The sequence below is a fragment of the Sminthopsis crassicaudata genome, chromosome 1 (genome assembly GCF_048593235.1).
Source record: "Sminthopsis crassicaudata isolate SCR6 chromosome 1, ASM4859323v1, whole genome shotgun sequence".
Classification (NCBI taxonomy): Eukaryota; Metazoa; Chordata; class Mammalia; order Dasyuromorphia; family Dasyuridae; genus Sminthopsis; species Sminthopsis crassicaudata.
Genome location: NC_133617.1, coordinates 468856177 through 468879396, shown reverse-complemented (window position 1 = coordinate 468879396; position 23220 = coordinate 468856177). Strand labels below are relative to the sequence as shown.

Sequence of the window (23220 nt, the reverse complement as noted above, 5' to 3'; positions counted from 1 at the left end):
TTATTTTATCCCCAGTGTTTAGAATAGTGCCTGACACATGCTTGCTGATATGTCCAAAGTTGAGACTGTTAAAAAATGAATAAGCTTCTGTTTTAAGCTTACTTATAAAAAAAACAAACAAGACCTTGAGATCTTTTGTGTATGTTATCTATAAAGATCAAATCTGAAGAAAAAAAAAACAAACAAAAAAAAAAACCTAAAGTCTAAGAAAACTACTAAGCAAGTATTCTGCCTTGACTGTATCTTCAGCTAAAGAAAGAAACACTTAAAATATAAGAAGAATGAATGAAGCATATATCTTCAGGTGTTTAGCTAATAGAAGCTTCAATGTTGTTCTTTTGTGGGGAGGGGAAAAAGAGAGATGAAAAAATATCACCTTGAAATAAAGCTTAAAAAATTCATAATTTTAGAATAGGGATCAAACTTAAATCTATGGGGAATTCTTGCCAATAAAAATATTTCAGAGAAACACTTGCTGATTCAGATATTTTTTCACCTAAACTACACAGCAAGCAACTCGATCACATGTCTTTGGAATGAGATTATCTTCCTTCAATAATATTTACTTAATAAAATAATAAGTCTTTGAAAGAATATAAACTGTACTTTGCCACATGTGCTGGAAACAACAAAAAATATACAGTAGGATCCAAAAATTCATCTTAATGAGATTTCAAATATCTAAACCAGGGGTTCTCAAACTATGGCCAGAAGGCCAGATGTGGCTGGCTGAGGACATTTATGGGGCCCACAGGATTATGGCAAATAGGCTGAGGGGTGGGAGTCAGAGTGTGAGGTTTTGTTTTTACTATAATCCGGCCCTCCAACAATCTGAGGGACAGTGAACTGGCCCCCTATTTAGAAAGTTTGAGGACCACAGACAAAGAATCTCAGACTCAGATTTAATAAAATCTCCTCTCAAAAGAAACAGGTGAGAAAAAAAAAAAAGTACTGTGGTACTGAATAATGAAAGTTGACATTATGAAATAAAAATAATAGCAACTTGGAAATCTTTTTTAACATATCTATAAAAATAGCATTACTTAAATTACTCAAACTAGTATAAATCACAAAGATCATTTTGACAAGATAATACCATTTCTAGATCCATTCATGTCTAGGAAGCAATCAATATTTTTATTTTTATAGAATTACATGTTATTCAAAAATTTTTTTCAATTAAAACTATCTCTCTCAAAACTTGAAACAAAATTCCAGTAACATTCAAAAAGGTAGAACATACCACAAAATTGCATTCAACCACTAAAGTGATTTTTCTGAAGTACAAAGTTGATTGTGTCATCCATCCCCACTCAATAAACTCTTTTTGCTCTCTACTGTCTCCAGGAACAAATACAAAGTGCTCTGTTTGTCACTCAAAGGCCTTTATAACCTAGCCCCACCCTACTTTGCCAGTCTTCTTATATCTTATTCCCTGACACATACTCTTCAAGGACAATGACGAATTCTCTCTAGCTATTCCCCACACCTGGAACACTCTCTCTTCTCTGCTTCAACTATTGACCTCTCTGGCTTCCTTCAAGTTCCAAATAAATCCCTTCTTTTCCAACACCTCTGAAATAAATATATTCCTTCTGTTAACTACTTCCTAGTTTTCCTGTATATAGCTTGCTTTCTATATATTTATTTGCATATCCTCCCCCATTAGATTGCCTGAAGGCAGGGACTATCTTTTGCCTCTTTTTATACCCTCACCCCAGCTCATGTTAGGTGTTCACTAAATATTTATTGCTTGATGGGATATTTACTTTTTGTCTGTAAAGATCCAATAAAAGCCAATATAGCCTCACACAAAAAAAGATAAATTGGACAGGAAATCAAAGTTACTGAACATTCAACTTACATTTATCATATAAATGTGAATTTGGAGGGCAGGGGAGAATGTAATATTTTATGAAAGTCAATACGTATTTTATAAAATGAATATTTTAAAATGACAATTGAGGAAATAAGCCTTATTCTATAGAGAATAAGTGCAGGGCAACTAGGTGGCCCAGTAAATAGAGCACCAGCCTTGTAGTCAGGAGGACCTGAGTTCAAATTTGACCTCAAACACTTAATACTTCCTGGCTGTGTGACCCTGGGCAAGTCACTTAATCCCAATTGCCTCAGGGACAAAAAAAAAAAACAAGCCTCACGGACTTATTCTTTCTTACATATATTTCATTCTAACTTTGAATTTTTTAATTCCACATTGGAAGAAAAACTGATTAGTGATATAAGCATTAGTTTGTGGGAAAAAGGGGGGAGGGGGCAGGAGTAAGGGGAATGATGCCATTTTTTTAGCCACTACAAATTATCATTTGTCTCCTACCAAGCTATTTATTTTCATCCCCATCCTCTACTTATAGCCTGCTTTTTTCCTCACCTAATAATGCATTTTGCAATGGATAAGTAAGAATCTCTTTATATATTATAGAAACATTAACTTTTAGAAACTTGCTAGATGGTATCTTGATGATGAATCCCCAGGATGTCCAATTATACCATAGGAGTGGCTTATTCACTAACTGATTTCTCTCTCTTTTTAAAGGAAAAAAAGGAGATTGTAATTAGAAGACATATATATATATATATATATATATATATATATATATATATATGTGTGTGTGTGTGTGTGTGTGTGTGTGTGAATAGGATTTCTTAATAGACATGGAGAAGATAATGGACATGTTTCAGCCCTCTTATTCATCTCAGAAATTTTTTTATTTTTATCATTTTTACACAAGACTTTAAGGATTATGGTCCTTACCTGGATAACAATTTTTAGTGCTTTTACTTTCTGGTCGGAGGCCCAGGCATCCTTTAGTGATTGATTGAGCTCTTCAATTCGGTTCATGTAATCCTGTTGAGTCAAATTCAGTAGCTCCCTTTGGGATCCCTGTGAATAAACCATAAGGGAAATGTCAAAGAAAAGCAAAATTACATTGAGCTTAATCATTCAAGAGAAAAAAACACCAGTTTCTAGGTAAGCTTCAGTCTCTGAAGTTCTCTCTCTTCCTTCCTATCCCTATGTGCTCTCACCATTAAACAGCATTTGCTCCTCACTAACTTGCTCTAAACTAACATGGTTTCTTTTCCATTTTCTTCAAAGAACACACTGCATTACACTGGTTATGTAAATGAAACATGTGCACAAAACTAAAAGGCAAATTTTCTCATAGAAAGTGCCTAAAATTGAACATAGAAAGTCCCTAAAATTGAAACAGATATTGATATTCCTAAGTGATAGAGGTAGGAGAAGAAAAAAATTAAAAATCTTCACTAATCTCTCAAGTTCTCTTGGAGTATAATGCAGTATTCTAATGTTGAAATTAGAAGTCAAGAAGAGTATATTTAATAGAATCTTCATACCTTTAATTTAATTTTTATATTAGTATTACCTTCACTACTTAGTAAGTTTTTTAACTTCTCTGACTCAGGTATCTTATCTATAAATGTATAGAACCTAGAGTTATGAAATTCAGATGCACTGGAGTATGAGAGTTGTATATAAGTTTTATTTTGGTGCTTCATAGCACAAGACTGTTGAGTAAACAATAGAGAATAGTGAATTCATCTAATAATGAAATCTGAAGGTTTTTTACTAGAATCTAATAAATGACAACATGCCGCTTTCCTCCTTGATCTCAACTTTGGCAATGTAAGGGACACTCAAGTCTAATCCCTTCATTTTACAAAAAAGGATACTGAGGTTCCCAGGGGCAAAATGATCTGCCTAAAACCATAAATGTCACATATTATCCCAGGGGCACCAGGATTCAAAGCCAGATACTCAAGTACAAATACAGAGCTCTTTCCCTCTTTCCACTACACTGTGCTGTTCATATATTGGTAGAAGTCATCAAACACAACAATTCCATGACAGAAACCCCTGCCCTGCTAAGAATTGTCTTTTTCCATGTATACCTGTCTAAAGGCCTGCTAAAAACCAAAGATGCTGTGGTAGACTGCAAAAAGCGACAGATGTTGTACATATAATTTATAACCAAGTAAAAGAGATTATTGACAAAGGAAAACAACAGATAATGAAAAAAAAAATCAAACTACTGGGAGAAAAGTTAATTTAAAATGATTCATTCCAAGAAAATGGTAAGGTTATTAGGCACTATACATAATTCTGTAACAGAACTTACATACAAAAGTTACCAAAATATTTATGCAGAATTTGTTGCCATTTAATGAACTGTGAACATTAAAAATTAAAATTAACATGAACAAATAAATTTCACTCAATGGGGCAGCTAGGTGGCGCAGTGGATAGAGCACCAGCCTTGAATTCAGGAGGACCCAAGTTCAAATGTGATCTCAGACACTTAACACTTCCTAGATGTGTGACCCTGGGCAAGTCACTTAACCCCAGCCTCAGGAAAAATAAAAAATTTTTAAAAATAAATAAATTTCACTCAATAACAGTCCAAAATCTGTGCCTTCTTCAAAATAATAAATAGTGATATTTATATAAATACTTTAATGTTGACAAAGTACTTCCTATATTTATACAATCTCATTTGATCTTCATAACCCTTTGAGCTAGGTTCTACACGCTTACAGATAAGAAAACTGAGTCAAAGAAGTTAAAGGCCTCCTAAATGTACCACAATAAATACTTAAGGTCAAACTGCTTTGAAAGTATAAAAACTAAATTAAAGATATGAAGATTTTCTTAGATATACTCTTCTTGACTTCTAATTTCTACCTTAAAATATTACCTTAGAATACTCCAGGCTATACAGTGGCCATGTTTTGGTTAAACATGCAGCAGAGAATAAAAGAACAACTTACAAGGAAGTAAAGACTGACACACATGAATATAATATCTTCTACTAATATATATATTTTCTTAAAATGGTATTTGTTATTTTGTATTTTGAGTCCTCCCTGATAGGCATTTGCTAGGCACATGACAATGTATTTTGTTTCATTTTTTTGTATTATTTCATTTTGTTTTGTACTGCTTTTCTGTTTTGTTTTGTTTTTTGCTTATTCTGTTTCTTCAAATAAAATAAATATGAAAATTTGAAAAAATAAAAATATAAACTTCTACCTAGCTTACACACACACACACACACACACACACACACACACATATATAAATATAGCCATATAAATGAACATGTCACCCCCATACAAAATGCAGGGACATTATCAACTATAGTTACTTCCTCATAATTGCCAGATTGTATCATAGATTATTGTATACAGATATATTACAATGAGGAAAGAATACCACTCTTAAAGCAAATTTAGTTAGATGTTTCAGGAGCTTCTAAATGCAGCTTTGCCATCTCTTTTACAAGTCACCATCAGTGCTAGAGAAGAACCTGCACACTTTACACAGAGCTCCTTAAGTGAAAGATCAGAAAAAAAGAAAAAAATGGAAAATGAAATTGTTCTTAGATAAAGAGAATCAACAAAAATATTTTTCTCTTCCTCACTGCAAGCTCTTCAGAACCAGCTCACCTCCTCCAGATCATCCAATTCCTCCAATCTTGTCCTGACTTTCTCAGACACTGCAGATGTAGAGGTTGTAGTTTTGCCTAGACATACAAAGTAATGTTTTAGATCTCAAGATTTTCATAAATTTATATTATTTAGGACCTTTTCCTGCTAAGATCATATCTATAATAGAATTTCTGCTGCAATATGATCAAATTACTAAAATTTCTTAAAACTTAACAAAAAAACCAACAATAAATCAAGACACTGGGGACAAGTTATCTATGTATTCAATATTTCACAGAAAAAAATCTGAATTTACTACCTACCAGTAACCATTACCTGATTTCATTCCATTCAAACACTTCCACTAAAATGAATATAAAACTTTGCACTTATCATTTGCTCATCCATCATGTAAAAAAGGACAAACTGAATGAAAACACAAATTATACATTGAATTACTTCCAGGAGTCAAAGTGAATTGAAATGTCTCCTTTGGAGCACACACAAAAATTGCTACCCTAGTGAAACTAGCATTTCATTGATTGATTTATTCATTCAACAAGAATTTATTACCCAGAATACACTATAAGATATTTAATATGTATGGGAATGCCTGCCATCTAGGGGAGGGGGTGGAGGGAAGGAGGGGAAAAATTCGGAACAGAAAGGAGTACAAGGGATAATGTTGTAAAAAAAAAAAAAAAAAAAAATTACCTATGCATATGTACTGTCAAAAAAAAATGTTATAATTATAAAAATTAATTTAAAAAATTTATTAAGCTCCCTCTAGGCTTAAGGCACTGGGTACTTAATATATGAGGCACTAAGCCTATTCTGTTACATTACTTGAAAACAGGGAGTAGGCTTTCAAACATCTTCAGCCCAACAATATTAGATCTAGTGGCTTTCAGTCTCTCTGAATGGTGAAAAGTGATAGTATTTGCAGGCTCAGCCCAAGCCAGACCTCCTCTTCAATGCCTCGTTTTTATCTTTTCTCAGAGGCCTCAATCTCTCTATTCAACTCCATTGCACAGTGGTTTCATCAAACCTGCCCTACCAAGTTTATCAGATTTTAAAAGATAAATGATAAGTAAAAGCAATTAGAAAAAAGTTATCATTTGCATGGTTATTGGCCTTTTTTGAAAGGAACAAAGTCTAGAACCAAAAGGACTCTCCCCTCCTTCCCCTTGATGTTGGTAGCTATGTTTATGTCCCTAGGGCCAAACAATGTGTCAGCTACCTAGTAAATGCCTAATAAATGCATGTAGAGTTGAATTAAATGATAGAATATTAAGATTAAACAAGCAAATTAGGGAGCTATTCTTGCATGGGTGGTCTATGAAATAATTTAGAATTCAAATTAGCATCTTATGTTTATTTTTTCCTAGGGGTTAAGGGTCCTGGATAGAGAGTAAAAAAAAATGCCTGTTTATTTTTTTTAAATTTTATTTAAAATATTTGATCAGTCAATAATAAGCATTTATTAAGTATATAATTATTCATTCCTTCAATATTTACTATACAAATACCTGCTATATATAGAGACCTAACAAATTAAGAGAGCATACTGCCCTCAATCCAAAAGAATATTAGTTCATCAATTTCATCAATCAAGAAATCAGTAACTAGCTTACCTTTCTCAGATCCCATAAACAGATTCTGTAGAGAAATAACATCAGTTGTTATAATGAAGATCAGACATTTATGGAATCATAGAATCTGAATCAGATGAGATGACTAAAACCACAAAGTACGTACATGATCAAGTATCTCCTTTACAACATCCTCAAGTAGAAATTACAGAAGAATGAAATTAAGTCTAAGGAGCAAAATCACACATCTAAATAAAATACTATGAACACCTATTCAAAGGTGAAAAAAACTTTTTAACTGAAAGAAGAACAAATTTCAAGACAACTCATCAATAGGTCAGTAAGTGGAAAAATTCTTGATTACAATTGTTTTCTATACTCTGCCACTGATTCTAGAAGACCTGACCAGCACCTTTTCTCCAAAATTTTAATATTAATGGCATAACAAACTTAGAAGAACCTAAACATAAGGAAAAAGAAGCATAAAATCTCAAGACTACCTTGAGACAAAAAGGAGCAGAAAACTTACAATAGAGAGTTTTTCTGTTGTTGTGTATCTGGCAAGGATATCACCACGTTTGCTTGACCAAGGTTCAAAATCAGTTCCTACTAAGAAATTATCATCTCTGTCACGTTTCTTTCTTGAGCCATCCTACGAATAAGAAAAAACTCAGTAACAATAGAATAAAACTAAAAAACAAAATTAAAAACAAAAAACCCAATCTCACAACCTTTTAAAAGTCTTCTCAGGTGGGCAGTTCAGGCAGTTCATGCCTTGTTCTGCAAAAGAATGCTCCTAGAATTATATGAATTGATGAAGAAAAAAATGAGCAGAACCAGAACACTGTACACAGAAACATCAATAATAGAACAATAAATGACAATGAAAGACTTAGTTATTCTGGTCAATATTATGATCCATGACAATTCCAAAGAACTTATGAAAATTACTATCCATCTCCAAAAAGAGAACTGATGAACTGTGAATACAAATTGAAGTACATTTTTCCACTTTAATTTTTGTCTTTTTTTTTTTTGGTAGCAACATAGCTAATTTGAAAATACGTCTTGCCTGATTTCATGTGTATTGTATTTTTTTTTCTCAATGGGAAGAGAGATGGAAGAACAGATTTGAAATGGGAAATAAATTTTTTAAATTATTACTCTAATATAAAAATGTTAATTGATTTATAATCTATTATTGACTGTTGTCTTTCAAAAAATTAGCTTAAGAAAAAAAAGAATATTCCTTTCCACCTGCTACTGAACAGAGCTGAAGAAAAAAATCATGAAATGTTGTTGGGTCCATTGCAAATTTATGTTACATAATTACGATTGAGCCCCAGTGGAAAAAAAACAATCTCTTTACACCACCCTTATTGATTCACTATTGTACTCACCAAAGCAACTATTCTAAATATTTTGATCCTTTCTCAAATCTCGAATAGTATCTTCACCTCATACCAGAACCTTGACTCATACTTATTTGAAAAAACTAAGACCATTCAGTCAAATTCCTTCATTTCCCATCCTCCTCATCTCACACCAGTCCTCTACCTGCCTCAAATGATGATGTAGCCCTTCTCCTTGCCAAAGCTAATCCCTCCTTCATTAGTGAACTCATCACCTCCCCTGTATTCAATTATCATTTTCATGTACTTATCCAACTCTAACCTTTCTGCTCTCCTCTTGTCTTTTATCTCCATCTATTTCAACTGCATGTCCTATAGAAATCCCAAGCTTGACATGACCCACACTGAATTTATCTTTCTTCTTAAACCCTCCTCTCTCTTTTTTTTTTTACTGTATTTAAATTTCTTTTTTTTTATATTTTTTTTAATTTTTATTCATTTTTCCAAATTATCCCTCCCTCCCTCCACTCCCTCCCCCCGATGGCAGGTAATCCCATACATTTTACATATGTTACAATATAACCTAGATACAATATATGTGTGTAAATACCATTTTCTTGTTGCACATTAATTATTAGCTTCCGAAGGTATAAGTAACCTGGCTACATAGACAGTAATGCTAACAATTTACATTCACTTCCCAGTGTTCCTTCTCTGGGTATAGTTATTTCTGTCCATCATTGATCAACTGGAAGTGAGTTGTATCTTCTTTATGCTGAAGATTTCCACTTCCATCAGAATACATCCTCATACAGTATTGTTGTTGAAGTGTATAGTGATCTTCTGTAAACCCTCCTCTCTTAACTTCCCTGTTACTGTTGAGGATATTACTATCCTTCCAGTCACTCAGGATTACCATCTGGGTGTTATTGATAACAATTCCTTCTCTTCTACTTCCATAAGTAATCCATTATGAATTCCTGTTATTTCTACCTTCACAACACATTTTCTATACATCCTTTTCCCTGCTCTGACTACCACCCTGACACAAATCTTTATCATCTTACACCCATACAACTTCAATAATTTTCTAATTGGGTTCACTGACTCAAGTTTCTCTCCTCTTTGGTACAGTCTCCACTCTGCTGCCAAAGTGATCATGATAAAATTCAGGTCTGACTATATCACTCTGCAATTGAGTAAACTCTTGTGGTCCCTGTTACCTCCAAGATCAAAGATAAAATCCTTTGGTTGTAAAACCCTTTCCTATTCTTCCCAATCGTCTTATGCTCCACTAGTTTCTCCATATTCTACAATCCAGCAACAGTGGATACCCTATTCCCTAAATAAATCACCTCATCTCTTCATTTTGTGCCATGTCATGAACTGACCCTTAACAATGAATATCCTTTTTCTTTATCATCAATGCCTAATTTCCCTAGCTTTCTTCAAGTCTCAATTCAAACCCTACTTTTTTCCTAAAGATTTTCCTAAAAATGGAGAAATGACAACACTGAATTCCTTCCTTGATTAAAAAAAAAAAAAAAAAAAAAAAAAAGAACATGTTATTACCATATTAACTGTAGTAGTCACTGGATCTGCTATTGCTGCAAACATGGAGAGTGGATCAGTACCATCAAGAACACTGCTCAACGGGTCCACCATTGAGCTTGAGGAAGAAGATGAAGTAGAAGAAGTACTTCCTTTCCTCCCCATTTTCTTGGTCTTTGATTCTATGACCTGTGGGAAAATTTTAAAGAGATTTTACTATTCTTCCTAATCAAACAACAAAATGACTTTAGAATTTTCTCTTTTGAAAAGAATAAATGACTTAGTTGCACCAATTTACTTATTCTAAATCTGATATTATTGTTTTTGTTAATAATAAACACCCTGTGCAGAGTATATTAAATCAGCTATTTCCTTCAGTCATCTCATACTATCATCATACATATGATACATATTCTCAGACATTTTTAAAGTAGCATGTCCATGAGACAAACAATAGTGAAGTTTTCTTTTGAAAACAGCTATAGAAAAAGTTCTTTACTTGAACAAAGCTTTAACCATGATCTTTCTTTTCTAATTGTAGATAGCAAGAAGAAACTAGATTCATCCCGCCTCCACCCCTGCAATAAATCAAATGTCCAAGTTAATTCTACTAATATGAAAAGAAGTAATAGTTGTAGGCAACATAAGAAACAAAATAAAAGTTAAAGAACACAGAGATACTAATCACAATGCCTAACAAACTTCCAATAATGAACAAGAAAAACCAAAGGAAGATATCAATATTTTCAGTCAATGAGAATATCATGCATAACAAACTTACAGTTATAGGTTTCAGTGGATGATAATCTCCAAAGTCCAGGGGTACAATTTCTGGCCTACATGATTCAAATTCAGTTTTGTAGTTTCTCTGCCTCGAATGCCTATTAAAGACATGTATACAAAAATCAAGCAGTTAATAAAACCCAATATAAATAAATATTTCTTCCTGGGCTAATAAGAATCACAAGTTGTTATACTTGAAAGAGATCTTAAGAGATCACCTATCTTAATCCCCTCATTTTATTAAAAGGGAAAATGAAGTCAGAGAGGAAATGTCCTCTTTATTATCTAAAAGCTGATTATTAACTTGTCTAGAATTGCACCTGCCTTACAGGATTTTTAGCCCTTTAGCCTAAGGTATCAAATGATCTTATTCCTATAAACTTTCCATTTACCAAAATTAGTTTTAAGAAAGAAGAGTAACAAATGAATACCTTACAATAGCACAAATTATGTAACACCCTTAAATTTTTAAAAAAGATAAGTTTTTTCTTTTAAACTATATAGCATGTTTCTAAAAATAGAAAGGTACTCTTGTGGGTTTATCTATAAAACAAAAAGCTCTTTCACAAAAAAAATTTCATTATCTCAAACACTACAGTAAATAAAAGAGAAACTCATAAGTAGCTCAAGAGATACAAAAACATATAATCACAAATTCAAGTTTTTTCACAACCACTTTTATTTTTTAATCTGGTTCATTCTTTTTAATGAGGTAACACAGTTTAATAGAGAGAATACCGCACTTGAAGCACAGAAAACTGAGGTTCAAAAATCACTTCTGATATTTAATGGCAGGAAGGCAGTGAGGTAGTCATTTAACATCTGTGTACCTCAAACCTGTCTCTAGGTCTCCATGATGAAAATGGAGGAAGTTCACAAAAGCGGCACTTTCTTTCACAAGAGGAAAAGTTAGAAAAATTAAAAAGCAATGCAGATTAAATACTCAGAAATGTCTTGTCAAAATAATTAAAGCAGCTCATTCTAACAATTCCAAAGAAACCAGGGTTTGAGTCCTATTGTTTTCCCTATTTTTAAAGTTTTTTTTTTCCCAATTACATGTAAAGATAAAAAACATTCAGTTAAAAAAAATTTTTGAGTTCCAAATTTTTCTCCCTCTCTGGCCCTCCCCAAAATGATAAGCAATTTGATATAGGTTATATATGTGCAGCCATGCAAAACATATTTCCATGTTAGTCATATTGTGAAAGAAGTGGACCAAAAAGAAACACACACAAAAAAAAGTGAAATTAGTATACTTTGATCTGCATTCAGACTCCATCAATTTTTCCTCTGGCTATGGATAGCATTTTCCAAAATAAATTCTTTGGAATTGTCTTAAATTACTGTATATTGCAGAGAAGAGCTAAGCCATTTATAGGTGACTATCATATAATATTGCTGTTACAAGGTATGGCACTCTCCTGGTTCTGCTCACTTCCCTTTGTAGCAGTACAAGTAAGTTTTTCCAGGTTTTTCTGAAATCCACCTGTTTATCATTCATTATGGCACAAAAGTACCACAAATTATATAGCCATTTTCCATTTAATGGGTATCTCCTCAATTTCCAATTCTTTGCCACAACAAAAAGAGATGCTATAAATACTTTTGTACATGTAGGTCCTTTTCCTTTTTAATGATTTTTTTGGGATACAGATGTAGTAGTGGTATTATTAGTTCAAAGAGTATGTACAGTTTGATTGGCCTTTGGACACAGTTCTATATTGTTCTCCAGAATGATTAAACTAGTTCACAACTCTCCCAACAGTGCATTAATATCACAATTTTCCCACGTCTTCTCCAACATTTTGCATTTTCCTTTTCTGTCATATTAGCCAAGTTAACAGGTATGAAGTAGCACCTCACAGTTGTTTTAATTTGCATTACTCTAATCAACAGTGATTTAGAGCACTTTTTCATATGATAGCTTTGATTTCTTCTGAAAACTGCCTATTCAAATCCTTGGACCATTTTTGATTTCTACTTCTTGACACTAAGGCCTTTCTAGACACGCAAACATATACTTCTAGTTCTTATTCAATGGATTTATACTCTGAAGGAGGCAAGTAAAAATTAAAGTAAATGACTCATGAAAATTAAATTTTAATATGCTATTTTTGAGCACCTCTCCTACAACTCAATAGCCTTTAAAATAAAAAACTATTGTACGTACACATGCTTAATGGCAAAATGTCAAAACAAGTATAAAATTACACCTAAATTTAAAATTTAACTATAATCACAGAATCATCAGATTTGGTGATGATCTTGATAGAATACCTTTAACTTCTGACTACCAACTAAGCCATCAAAGAATTTTTTTTTCTCTTCATCTAAGTACAGAGGAGAAGCAAAACCTCAACCATGAACTCCAGCATTTCACAATTGGAGATTTTCTGAGATGCTTCAGACCAGGGAAAAAGAATAAAACCCAATAGGCTTGCCAACCTATCCTCTTTTTTTTTTCTTAATCTCTAATTTCCTGTTCCTACTTCCAACCCCTACAAAAGCTGCAAACCTTTGAATGTTAGTAATATCTATTTTCCTCACCCTCCAATCTACCATTTCCTTTCATGAGTTCATTATCTTTTGATAATGATTTTGCACTCATACCCAAATTCTTTTTTTTTTTTTTTTGAGGCTGGGGTTAAGTGACTTGCCCAGGGTCACACAGCTAGGAAATGTCAAGTGTCTGAGACCATATTTGAACTCGGGTCCTCCTGAATTCAGGGCTGGTGCTCTATCCACTGCGCCACCTAGCTGCCCCCCATACCCAAATTCTTTAACAGGTTATAATCATCACTATGTCCATCATTTCATAGAGATTATGCCATTTATTCTCCTTAATGAAATGGAGCAAAGAATAATCTCCTTATATAGCACATTTAGATGTTATTTCTAAAGAAACTTAATAGAAAAAGAGAGGAACGGTTACTGACATAGGGAACTAGTTTCCTGTCTCTCTACCAACTCTTTAGGACTTTAAAATGACGGTGCCAACCAGCATTGGTGGAAGAAAAGGAAGGTGCTAAAATTACAATATGAATCCCTTTTAGAAGAAACTAGAGAAAAATAGAAAGAGAACAGCAAATGTGGTAACCTGAGTACCAAAAAGCCCAAGAGAAATGCACTCTGATTTTGTTACCAGGGTGCATCTGCTTGATCTGAAACTTAAACCAAAAAATGAAAACTTGCAAGAACACCAAAGCTAGATTAGGTAAGAGACTGTACAAGGGAGGTGTCTAAAAACAGAATATAATTCAATAGAAGAGGCATCGTGTTGTGGTGAATTGACTAGTAGACTTGGAATAATATCCCACCTCTAAGATTTACTCTGTGACTCTGGACATAAACTGTGATTTTATTGGTATAAACAAGGAAACTCTCTCTAGCAATGCAAGTCTTAAAGAGTTACCTATGGCAATAAGACATCAAATGACTAGCCAGAGACACAGTTCTTACCATAAAGGTAGAACTAAAAAGAACCCAGGTTTTCCCATCTCAGGCCAAGCTTTCTATTCATAAGATCATAAGGTCATTTAATCCTCTATGAAGATTAAAGATGATACATATGTAAAATGCTATATAAATGGGAGCTAGCATTTGGTAGTTATTATATAGCACACGTTATTATATTTTGGAAAATGCTTAATCACTGATTATTGTTCCTTAGAATTTTTTTTAATACATGGTAAAACAATTCCCAAGGTTAGGAAAATATATTAAAACAATCAACAGATGGCTTAGAACATTGCTATGTACACAAACGTTGACATTTCATACTGGCCAATCAATTCAACAAACCCCCTAATGGCTGACTTTGGGACAACTTTTTAATTACTGAAAGTATTCTTTGTTATTTTATCAGTGTAGAAAACTCCTGGTGAAGAACACCCTCCAGAAATGCAGAACTGTTTCCTTTTATGTGATTTCTCTAATGTCAGGGAATTCCCTAGGCCACTGAGAGATCACACAGAAAATATGTGACCAAAAGGGCACCTGAATGAATGTCTTCCTCGGCTCTAATGCTAAATATAGTTCTCCAGCTACAACCCCAAGCTGCATTATCAAAGCAACGATATACAATATATACAATATTCAGTCAGCAATCTGGGAAGTACAATGAATAAAGCTGAAGGCATGTCTGACCTATAGCCAAATTCTTTCCTCCTTCATATATTTTGTCCTACTATCATCAACACCTGTGTAAACATATTAAAACAGCAGTGAGTGATTTCATAATCTGTAGTCCAAAATGAAACATAGCTAGTGTAATGGCAGGGGGGGGAAAGCAATCTTCTAAATGTATCCAAGAGAAGGGTACAAGGTTCCTAAATTATAGTAGCCTCCTCTTGGATACATTTATTCCAACAAATCTTTCAAGCTCCATGTCCTTCTGAAAGTGATAAAAGTAAAGTGTCTTCTTTATTAAAAATAATAATAAAGTCAATAAAAAAATGATGATTTCAGAAAAATCTGGAAAGACTTACACAAACTGGCCTGAAGAAGTAAAGTGAGCAGAATGAGGAGAATACTGTACACAGTAATGGAAGCACTGCATGATGAACAACTATGAATGCCTTAGCTATCCTCAGCATTAAAAAAAAAAAAAATGTAATAAATACGATACAATCCCAGAGGACTTCCAGAGAAAGAACTGAATATAGACCAAAGCGTATTTTTCATTTTCTCTTTTTTTTTTTCAAGTTTTCTTCCATGAAATTAAAATCTAAATACAATTTATATGATTGCACATGAATAACCTATATTAGACTGTTTACCACCTCAAAGAAGGGTGGGAAGGGAGAAAGGGTAAGAATTTGAAACAAATTTTTTAAATTTTAAAATTTAATTTATAAAAATCATTTTATATGCAATTGGGGGAAAATAAAATACTATTTTTTGAAAGGTAAGATCAAACTTCCAATATATTTTATGAAATTCTTTTCCAGAAAGATTTTTCAGAGGTAGAATATAATTGGTTTTATTTGCCTTATTTCTCTATGTGAGAAATAAGTTTTCCTTTCTGAATTGTCATCTAAAGCTTTCACTGCAGGGTATCATGTTTTCCCTTGTTTTCGCTATTAACTTAGTATTCTTACTACTAGAAAATATAAACATTTCTTACTATTGCAGATGTTAACCTTTTTTTGTAAATTAAACAGTGCCCTCTATTGGACAGCTGAATATATACAAGTTTTCATGGCTGCTAGGCAGTTGATAAAAGGGATGCTGCTACAGCTTACCTATCAATGTCTTATGTTAAAAAGCTGAATTCTTATTTTAAATTGCCATTTGTATAATACAATCTATTATTATTTATTCAGTTTTCCCTACTACTTCCTCAAATTTGAACTATTTAAATCTACTAACATGACTTTTTCCTTAGCCACATTACTTTTTAGACAACCACATTACTACATTTAGGGTCTAATCTTTCTCTCTCTTTTTTTTAAGTGGAGGGGACAGAAATGGAAGGAGAAAAAAGTGTTGATATTTGGAAATGTATATATATATATATGTGTGTGTATGTGTGATATGTGTATATATATATATGCATACAATATATATATACATATATATATATGGAACTGATTTTTGAGCAAAGCTTTGAAGGAAGCTCAAGATGCTAAAAGAAAAAGGAAGAAGTACATTTTAAATAATTGCAAAAGCATGGAGATGGAATACCATGTTTGAGAAACGAGTTTCTCAACAATTTTAGCCAGTTCAGCTAAACTTTAGAGAAGGTGAAGGGGAGTAGTTTGTAATACACCTGAAATAAATATTGAAGCCAGATTGTTAACAGTTTTAAATGCCAAATAGGTTTATATTGGATACTAAAGGTAATTAGGAGCAACTGAAGTTATTGAACAGGGAATGGAATAATCAAATCTGTACTATAGAAATAATAATGTGCTTTGGAAATAACTATAAAATATATTTGTAAAACATAATATGAAAATAAACATAACTATAAGATAATTCTCTTGTTTAAGAAATACATATATACATATATGTATATATAAATATAAAGTATAAATTTTTTAAGAGGCTAATCTTTTTTTTAATTCTCCCTGATATATTTGGGCTAATGATTTGATTATTAAAAAAAAAGTTTTGGTAACAATGGATGAAAATTTCACCTATGATTCAGATAGTACTCAAGGCACATCTGCTCCTGCATCACATTGTGTCTATATGCATAATAGCAAGCATTTACATAACAGGTTAAGATTTGAAAAATATTTTACATTTGATCGTCACAACAATCCTATGAGGCAGCTGCTATTATTTTGCTCACTTTGTACATAAGAAAACTGAGGCAAACAGAAGTCACTTGCCTAGGGTCACACAGCTACTACACACAATTACACAAAACTCAGGTTTTCCTAACTCCAAGTTCACCTCTCTACATAATATTCCAACTAAGAAAGACAAAAATGCCAAAGTATATATTAGGATTACCAAAGCGGGGAGAGGTGAGGAGGAAAGGAGAAAATATTCTGAATCAGAAATTTCCTTTCCCACGTTGTTTTATATGAGAAAAACTGGAATGGACTACTGAACCTAAGCAGAAGTTCACAGGACTTCTTACCCACAATGTTTCTTTTGGCTTTTGATTGGAGGAAAAGAGCCACCATTCCCCCCCCCAAAAAAAAAAAATCTTATTGCCATTACTAATTGACACTTGTCTCCTTACCCTCAGGAGAACAAATCAACAAGCATTTGTTTAGTGCTTATTATGTGCCAGGCAATCAATCGATATTTATTGAGTGACTGCTGTATGCCAAGCACAGTCCTAAGAACCTAAATTCTTTGAAAGGCTATTACTGGGGTTTTTTTCCCCCTCCTCCCCAGTGGCCAACAATGTCTGGCACATAGTAGGTGCTCAGGTGATGACATAAGGAATAGTTTCCCTCTCAAACCCTCATGGGAATCACCAGACTAGACTCTGTGAGCTCGATAGACTGTTTTAAGGGGATCATAATGACGAGGTATTAGGGAACTTCAAAATGATGAGGTAACTTGAACCAAATCATGAGATAAATACCTAATAATGAGATATATACCTCAATAGGATTAAGTGAGGTCTAGTGGCAGGATTCAGGGTACAGGGAGTCACATGGAGCTCCCCTGCAACCCCCTAGGATTCGGCGCAAGGATACAAAGTTAAATCAAGTCTAGTGGCGGCGAGAGTCCCCTGTAAATGAATTTACAAGCCCGAAAACCTAGATGGGTAAAAGATGTTTATTGCAGGGTTTGGAAGCAAGGTTAGATAGAGGAAGATAAACGCCGAAAGCGGCGGGGACAGAGAATCTCTAATGCAAGCATCTTAGCTGGCATCTTTCAAATCTCTGAACCAAAGATGATTCTAGCTTTGCTCTTTTTATCTGCTTGAAGAAGTAATGGACGGAGCTCAGGTTAATTCCTTGAAGGCCAGATTTTTGGCGGGCTTTATCCAAGCCAGCTCAGATCCAGTGGGGGGCTAGGTACAAGCCCAAACTAGTTTGACCAGATCTTGTATCAAAGGTCCAAGTCCCAAAGGAAGTTGTAGATCAAACAAGGAACATCAAGGGGCTACCGCCCTCAACAATAATTTATTGATTCATTGTATCCAAAAAGTGCTGTTTTCTACTTCTTTGTGATTTTGGTTAAGACAAAAAATATATGTTTGAATGCCACATAATTGTTAGGAATAACTAATGTGTTGTGAAAAAAATTATAATCCAGAAACAAGTTTAGAGACTGAACTAGACTCAAATAAAAGAAATAAAATTAATTTGAGATAAATGTAGTTTTGCTCTTAAATTTCCAATAATCAACTACTTAAATGCAGTTTAGATGAGATAGGTCTTACCACTATTTAAAATTAAGACTAAGAAAGTTTAGTTAAATACAAGTTACATATTATTCAATTATATGAAATGATTATTTTAAAAATCCTAATACAATCTTATGTGCCGGTAACAGAAGTCACTGGAACGTCTACATCAAAAGCAATATCTTCAATTTTATTTACATTTTATGAGGGATACTGAAAAACTGGATTATATCCAGAATAGGGTGAAGATGGTAAGCCTAATAGAAAGCAAAGGACATGAGGAAATATGAAAGTTTTTGTTTGTTTGTTTGTTTTTTGAGGCTGGGGTTAAGTGACTTGCCCAGGGACACAGCTAGGAAGTGTTAAGTGTCGGGAGACCAAATTTGAACTCGGGTCCTCCTGAATTCAAGGCTAGTGCTCTATCCACTGCGCCACCTAGCTGCCCCTAATATGAAAGGTTTTAAGCTGAAAAAGAAAACATGAAAACTTTCTCCAACTTCTTGAAGGGGTATAACAAGGAAGAAGAATTGGGTTTAAAACCATATGATCATCTCAATAGATGCAGAAAAAGCATTTGATAAAATCCAACATCCATTCCTACTAAAAACGCTTGAGAGTATAGGAATAAATGGACCATTCTTTAAAATAATAAGGAGCATATATTTAAAACCTTCAGTAAACATCATATGTAATGGCGATAAACTAGAACCTTTCCCTATATGATCAGGAGTGAAACAAGGTTGCCCACTATCACCATTACTATTCAATATAGTACTAGAAACTCTAGCCTCGGCAATAAGAGCCGAGAAAGAGATCCAAGGAATTAGAGTAGGAAAAGAGGAAATCAAATTATCACTCTTTGCAGATGACATGATGGTATACTTAGAGAACCCCAAAGACTCTGCTAAAAAGCTATTAGAAATAATTCAGAGCTTTAGCAAAGTTGCAGGATACAAAATAAATCCACATAAATACTCAGCATTTTTATACATTACCAACACAATCCAACAGCAAGAGATACAAAGAGAAATTCCATTCAAAATAACGGTCAATAGTATAAAATATTTGGGAATATATCTACCAAAGGAGAGTCAGGAATTATATGAGCAAAATTATGAAACACTTGCCACAAAAATAAAGTCAGATTTAAATAATTGGAAAGACATCCAGTGCTTGTGGATAGGCCGAGCGAATATAATTAAGATGACAATACTCCCTAAACTAATCTATTCAGTGCTATACCAATCAGACACCCAAGAAAGTATTTTAATGACCTAGAAAAAATAACAACAGAATTCATATGGAAGAACAAAAGGTCAAGAATTTCAAGAGAAGTAATGAAAAAAAAAATTTAAGTGAAGGTGGTCTAGCTGTACCTGATCTAGAACTGTATTATAAAACAACAGTCACCAAAACCATTTGGTATTGGCTAAGAAATAGACTAGTTGATCAGTGGCATAGGTTAGATTCACAGGGCAAGATAGTGAATAAAAATAGCAATCTAGTGTTTGATAAACCCAAAGATCCCAAATCTTGGGATAAGAATTCATTATCTGACAAAAACTGCTGGGAAAACTGGAAATTAGTATGGCAGAAACTAGGCATGGACCCACATTTAACACCACATACTAAGATAAGATCAAAATGGGTCCAAGATTTAGGCATAAAGAACGAAATCATAAATAAATTGGAGGAACATGGGATGGTTTACCTCTCAGACTTGTGGAGGAGGAAGGAATTTGTGTCCAAGGGAGAACTAGAGACCATTATTGATTACAAAATAGAAAATTTTGATTACATCAAATTAAAAAGTTTCTGCACAAACAAAACTAATGCAAACAAGATTAGAAGGGAAGTAACAAATTGGGAAAACATTTTTACAGTTAAAGGTTCTGATAAAGGCCTCATCTCCAAAATATACAGAGAATTGACTTTAATTTATAAGAAATCAAGCCATTCTCCAATTGACAAATGGTCAAAGGATATGAACAGACAATTCTCAGATGATGAAATTTTAACTATTTCCACTCATATGAAAGAGTGTTCCAAATCACTACTGATCAGAGAAATGTAAATTAAGACAACTCTAAGTATCATTACACACCTGTCAGATTGGCTAAGATGACAGGAACAAATAATGATGAATGTTGGAGGGGCTGTGGGAAAACTGGGACACTGATGCATTGTTGGTGGAGTTGTGAAAGAATCCAGCCATTTTGGAGAGCAATCTGGAATTATGCCCCAAAAGTTATCAAAACGTGCATACCCTTTGACCCAGCAGTGCTACTACTGGGCTTATATCCCAAGGAAATACTAAAGAAGGGAAAGGGACCTGTATGTGCCAAAATGTTTGTGGCAGCCCTTTTCATAATGGCTAGAAACTGGAAAATGAATGGATGTCCATCAATTGGAGAATGGTTGGGTAAATTATGGTATATGAATGTTATGGAATATTATTGTTCTGTAAGAAATGACCAATAGGATGAATACAGAGAGGCTTGGAGAAACTTGCATCAACTGATGCTGAGTGAAACAAGCAGAACTAGGGGATCATTATACACTTCAACAATGATACTGTAAGAGGATATACTCTGATGGAAGTGGATATCTTCAACATAGAGAAGAGCTAATCCAATTCCAATTGATCAATGATGGACAGAACCAGCTACATCCAGAAAAGGAACACTGGGAAATGAGTGTAAACTGTGAGCATTGTTTCGTTTTGTTTTGTTTTGTTTCTCTTCCCAGATTATTTTTACCTTCCAAATACAATCCTTCCTTTGCAACAAACAACAACAAAATTCGCTTCTGCACATATATATTGTACCTAGGATATACTATAAGATATTTAATATATATGGGAATGCCTGCCATCTAGGGGAGGGGGTGGAGGGAAGGAGGGGAAAAACTCGGAACAGAAGGGAGTACAAGGGATAATGTAAAAAAAAAAAAAAAAAAAAAAAAAAAAAAAAAAAAAAACCAACTATACATATGTACTGTCAAAGAAAATTGTATATATTATAAAAATTAATAAAAAAAGTTCAAAAAAAATTTTTAAAAATAAAGTTTTGAATTGTTTCTAGGAAATAAAAAAAAAGAAATTGGTTTATTTGGACTTGGCCCACGCTCACTGGAAGAAGTCATAAAATGGATGATTTTAAAGCAAGATGTGACCAAAAATAAAAACAATTTTAAAAATACTTTTCTCATAATTAGCAGTCTAAAAATGGAATAGATTGTTTTCTTATGTAGAAAAAAATGTGTTCAAGGAGACAATGCTTTGTAACATACAAAAAAATTGGTTTAAAGCGGATTTCTCCCTAAGATTAAGACAGTGTATTAGAATGTTTCTAAAGCATCTCAATTCAAAAATTGAAAGGAAGCACTGAAGAGTGGGAAACCCTTTGATTCTTGAGCCCAGAGCCCTGGGTAAGAATTCCTCCTCAGTCCTTAGTACCCGGGCGCCTTTGGGGTCTAAATTCCACTTCTTACATTGTGATTCTGGTGCATTTTGAAGCTGCTCTCCTCCCATTTGGGAACATAACTAGGTAGGGTCCCACCCTCCCCTCAAAAAGCTAGTCCTAGCAGCCCGGATACCCCAGCCCAACGTGCACCCCCAGACAAGGAAAAACGGGTGAGTGCAATATGCGAAAGAAAAAAATAGTTGGATTTGGAGGAGGGAGGCATGGGTTCGAATTCTGATTCGGGTTTTTGCTGGCTGTGCATTCTTGGTCGTCACGAAACCTATATTCCTAATCTGTAAAAGGGGGCGTTAACCTCAGGCTTCGAAATCTCCGCGCCTCGAAGGATGCGGAAGGGCTGGAGAAGAGAGGAGGGGGCAAAAAGAGAGGATGGGGAGGATTCTGTCGTCTTGGCAACAAAGGGGGAGAGGGGAGAGGAAGGGCTCCCCCTCCTACAACGTCGCCCCAATCTGCACGGCCGCTCATGCCCCAGCGCAGCCCTCCCCGCGTCCCGCTAATTAAACGCTTCCCCCCCCCCCCCCCCCCACACACACACAAGAGATGACCCGTTCGCTCCAACCTCCCGACAATTCAGCCCGGGTGGGCTGCTAGCTTACCAGGGAAAGGCAGCCATCTTCCTCGTCACATGACCGCCTCCGCCCCGCATGGCCGCGCCCTTTTAATCTCCTCCTGCCGCCATCTTTGAGAAGGGCAGAGCCTCTCTGGGGCGGGTTTGAGGTGCTGGAGGCGCTCCCGGGATGGCGGCAGGGGGGGAGCGGAGAGGAGGTGCCTGCGCCCTCTAGGCGACGGGAAGGGGATCTCCCTAAGAAAAGTGTCCTGAGAGCCTAAAGGTAGGGAAACGGAGCCGAAAATTCTAATTATTGGCGTCCTGCACGAATTCTTAAATGATGGCATTTCGGATTTCCTTCACAGGTTAATTGTACACTATTTCAAAGTCCGATTCTTTTTGTACAGCAAAACAACTGTATGGACATGTATACATATATTGTATTTAACTTATATTTTAACATATTTAACATGTATTGGTCAACCCGCCATCTGAGGGGGAAAAATTAGGACAAAAGGTTTGGCAATTGTCAACGGTGTAAAATTACCCATGCATATATCTGGTAAATAAAAACTATTAAAATATATTTTAAAAAAAAGAAAAGAAAAGAAAAGATGGCAGCAGCTGT

The 23220-nt window shown here is 34.4% G+C and overlaps 1 protein-coding gene across 4 annotated transcripts in view; it reads right to left on the bottom strand.

Annotated features, from left to right (window-relative positions):
- The window catches only part of VPS35L (VPS35 endosomal protein sorting factor like), a 112286-nt gene extending 89555 nt beyond the window's left edge, over window positions 1-22731 (bottom strand). For 2 of the 4 annotated variants that reach the window (XM_074280929.1, XM_074280928.1), the window contains exons 1-7: window positions 22642-22731; window positions 10743-10842; window positions 9983-10150; window positions 7588-7710; window positions 7101-7125; window positions 5485-5561; window positions 2774-2902 (exon numbers count right to left, since the gene is read on the bottom strand). In XM_074280929.1, the coding sequence (XP_074137030.1) occupies window positions 2774-2902; window positions 5485-5561; window positions 7101-7125; window positions 7588-7710; window positions 9983-10150; window positions 10743-10842; window positions 22642-22691 (672 nt within the window). In that variant the 5' untranslated portion in view covers window positions 22692-22731. Of the gene's footprint in view, window positions 1-2773; window positions 2903-5484; window positions 5562-7100; window positions 7126-7558; window positions 7711-9982; window positions 10151-10742; window positions 10843-22641 lie in introns of all 4 variants that reach the window. The other 2 variants (XM_074280931.1, XM_074280930.1) reach the window with 1 other exon arrangement.
- Window positions 22732-23220: the final 489 nt, after the last annotated feature.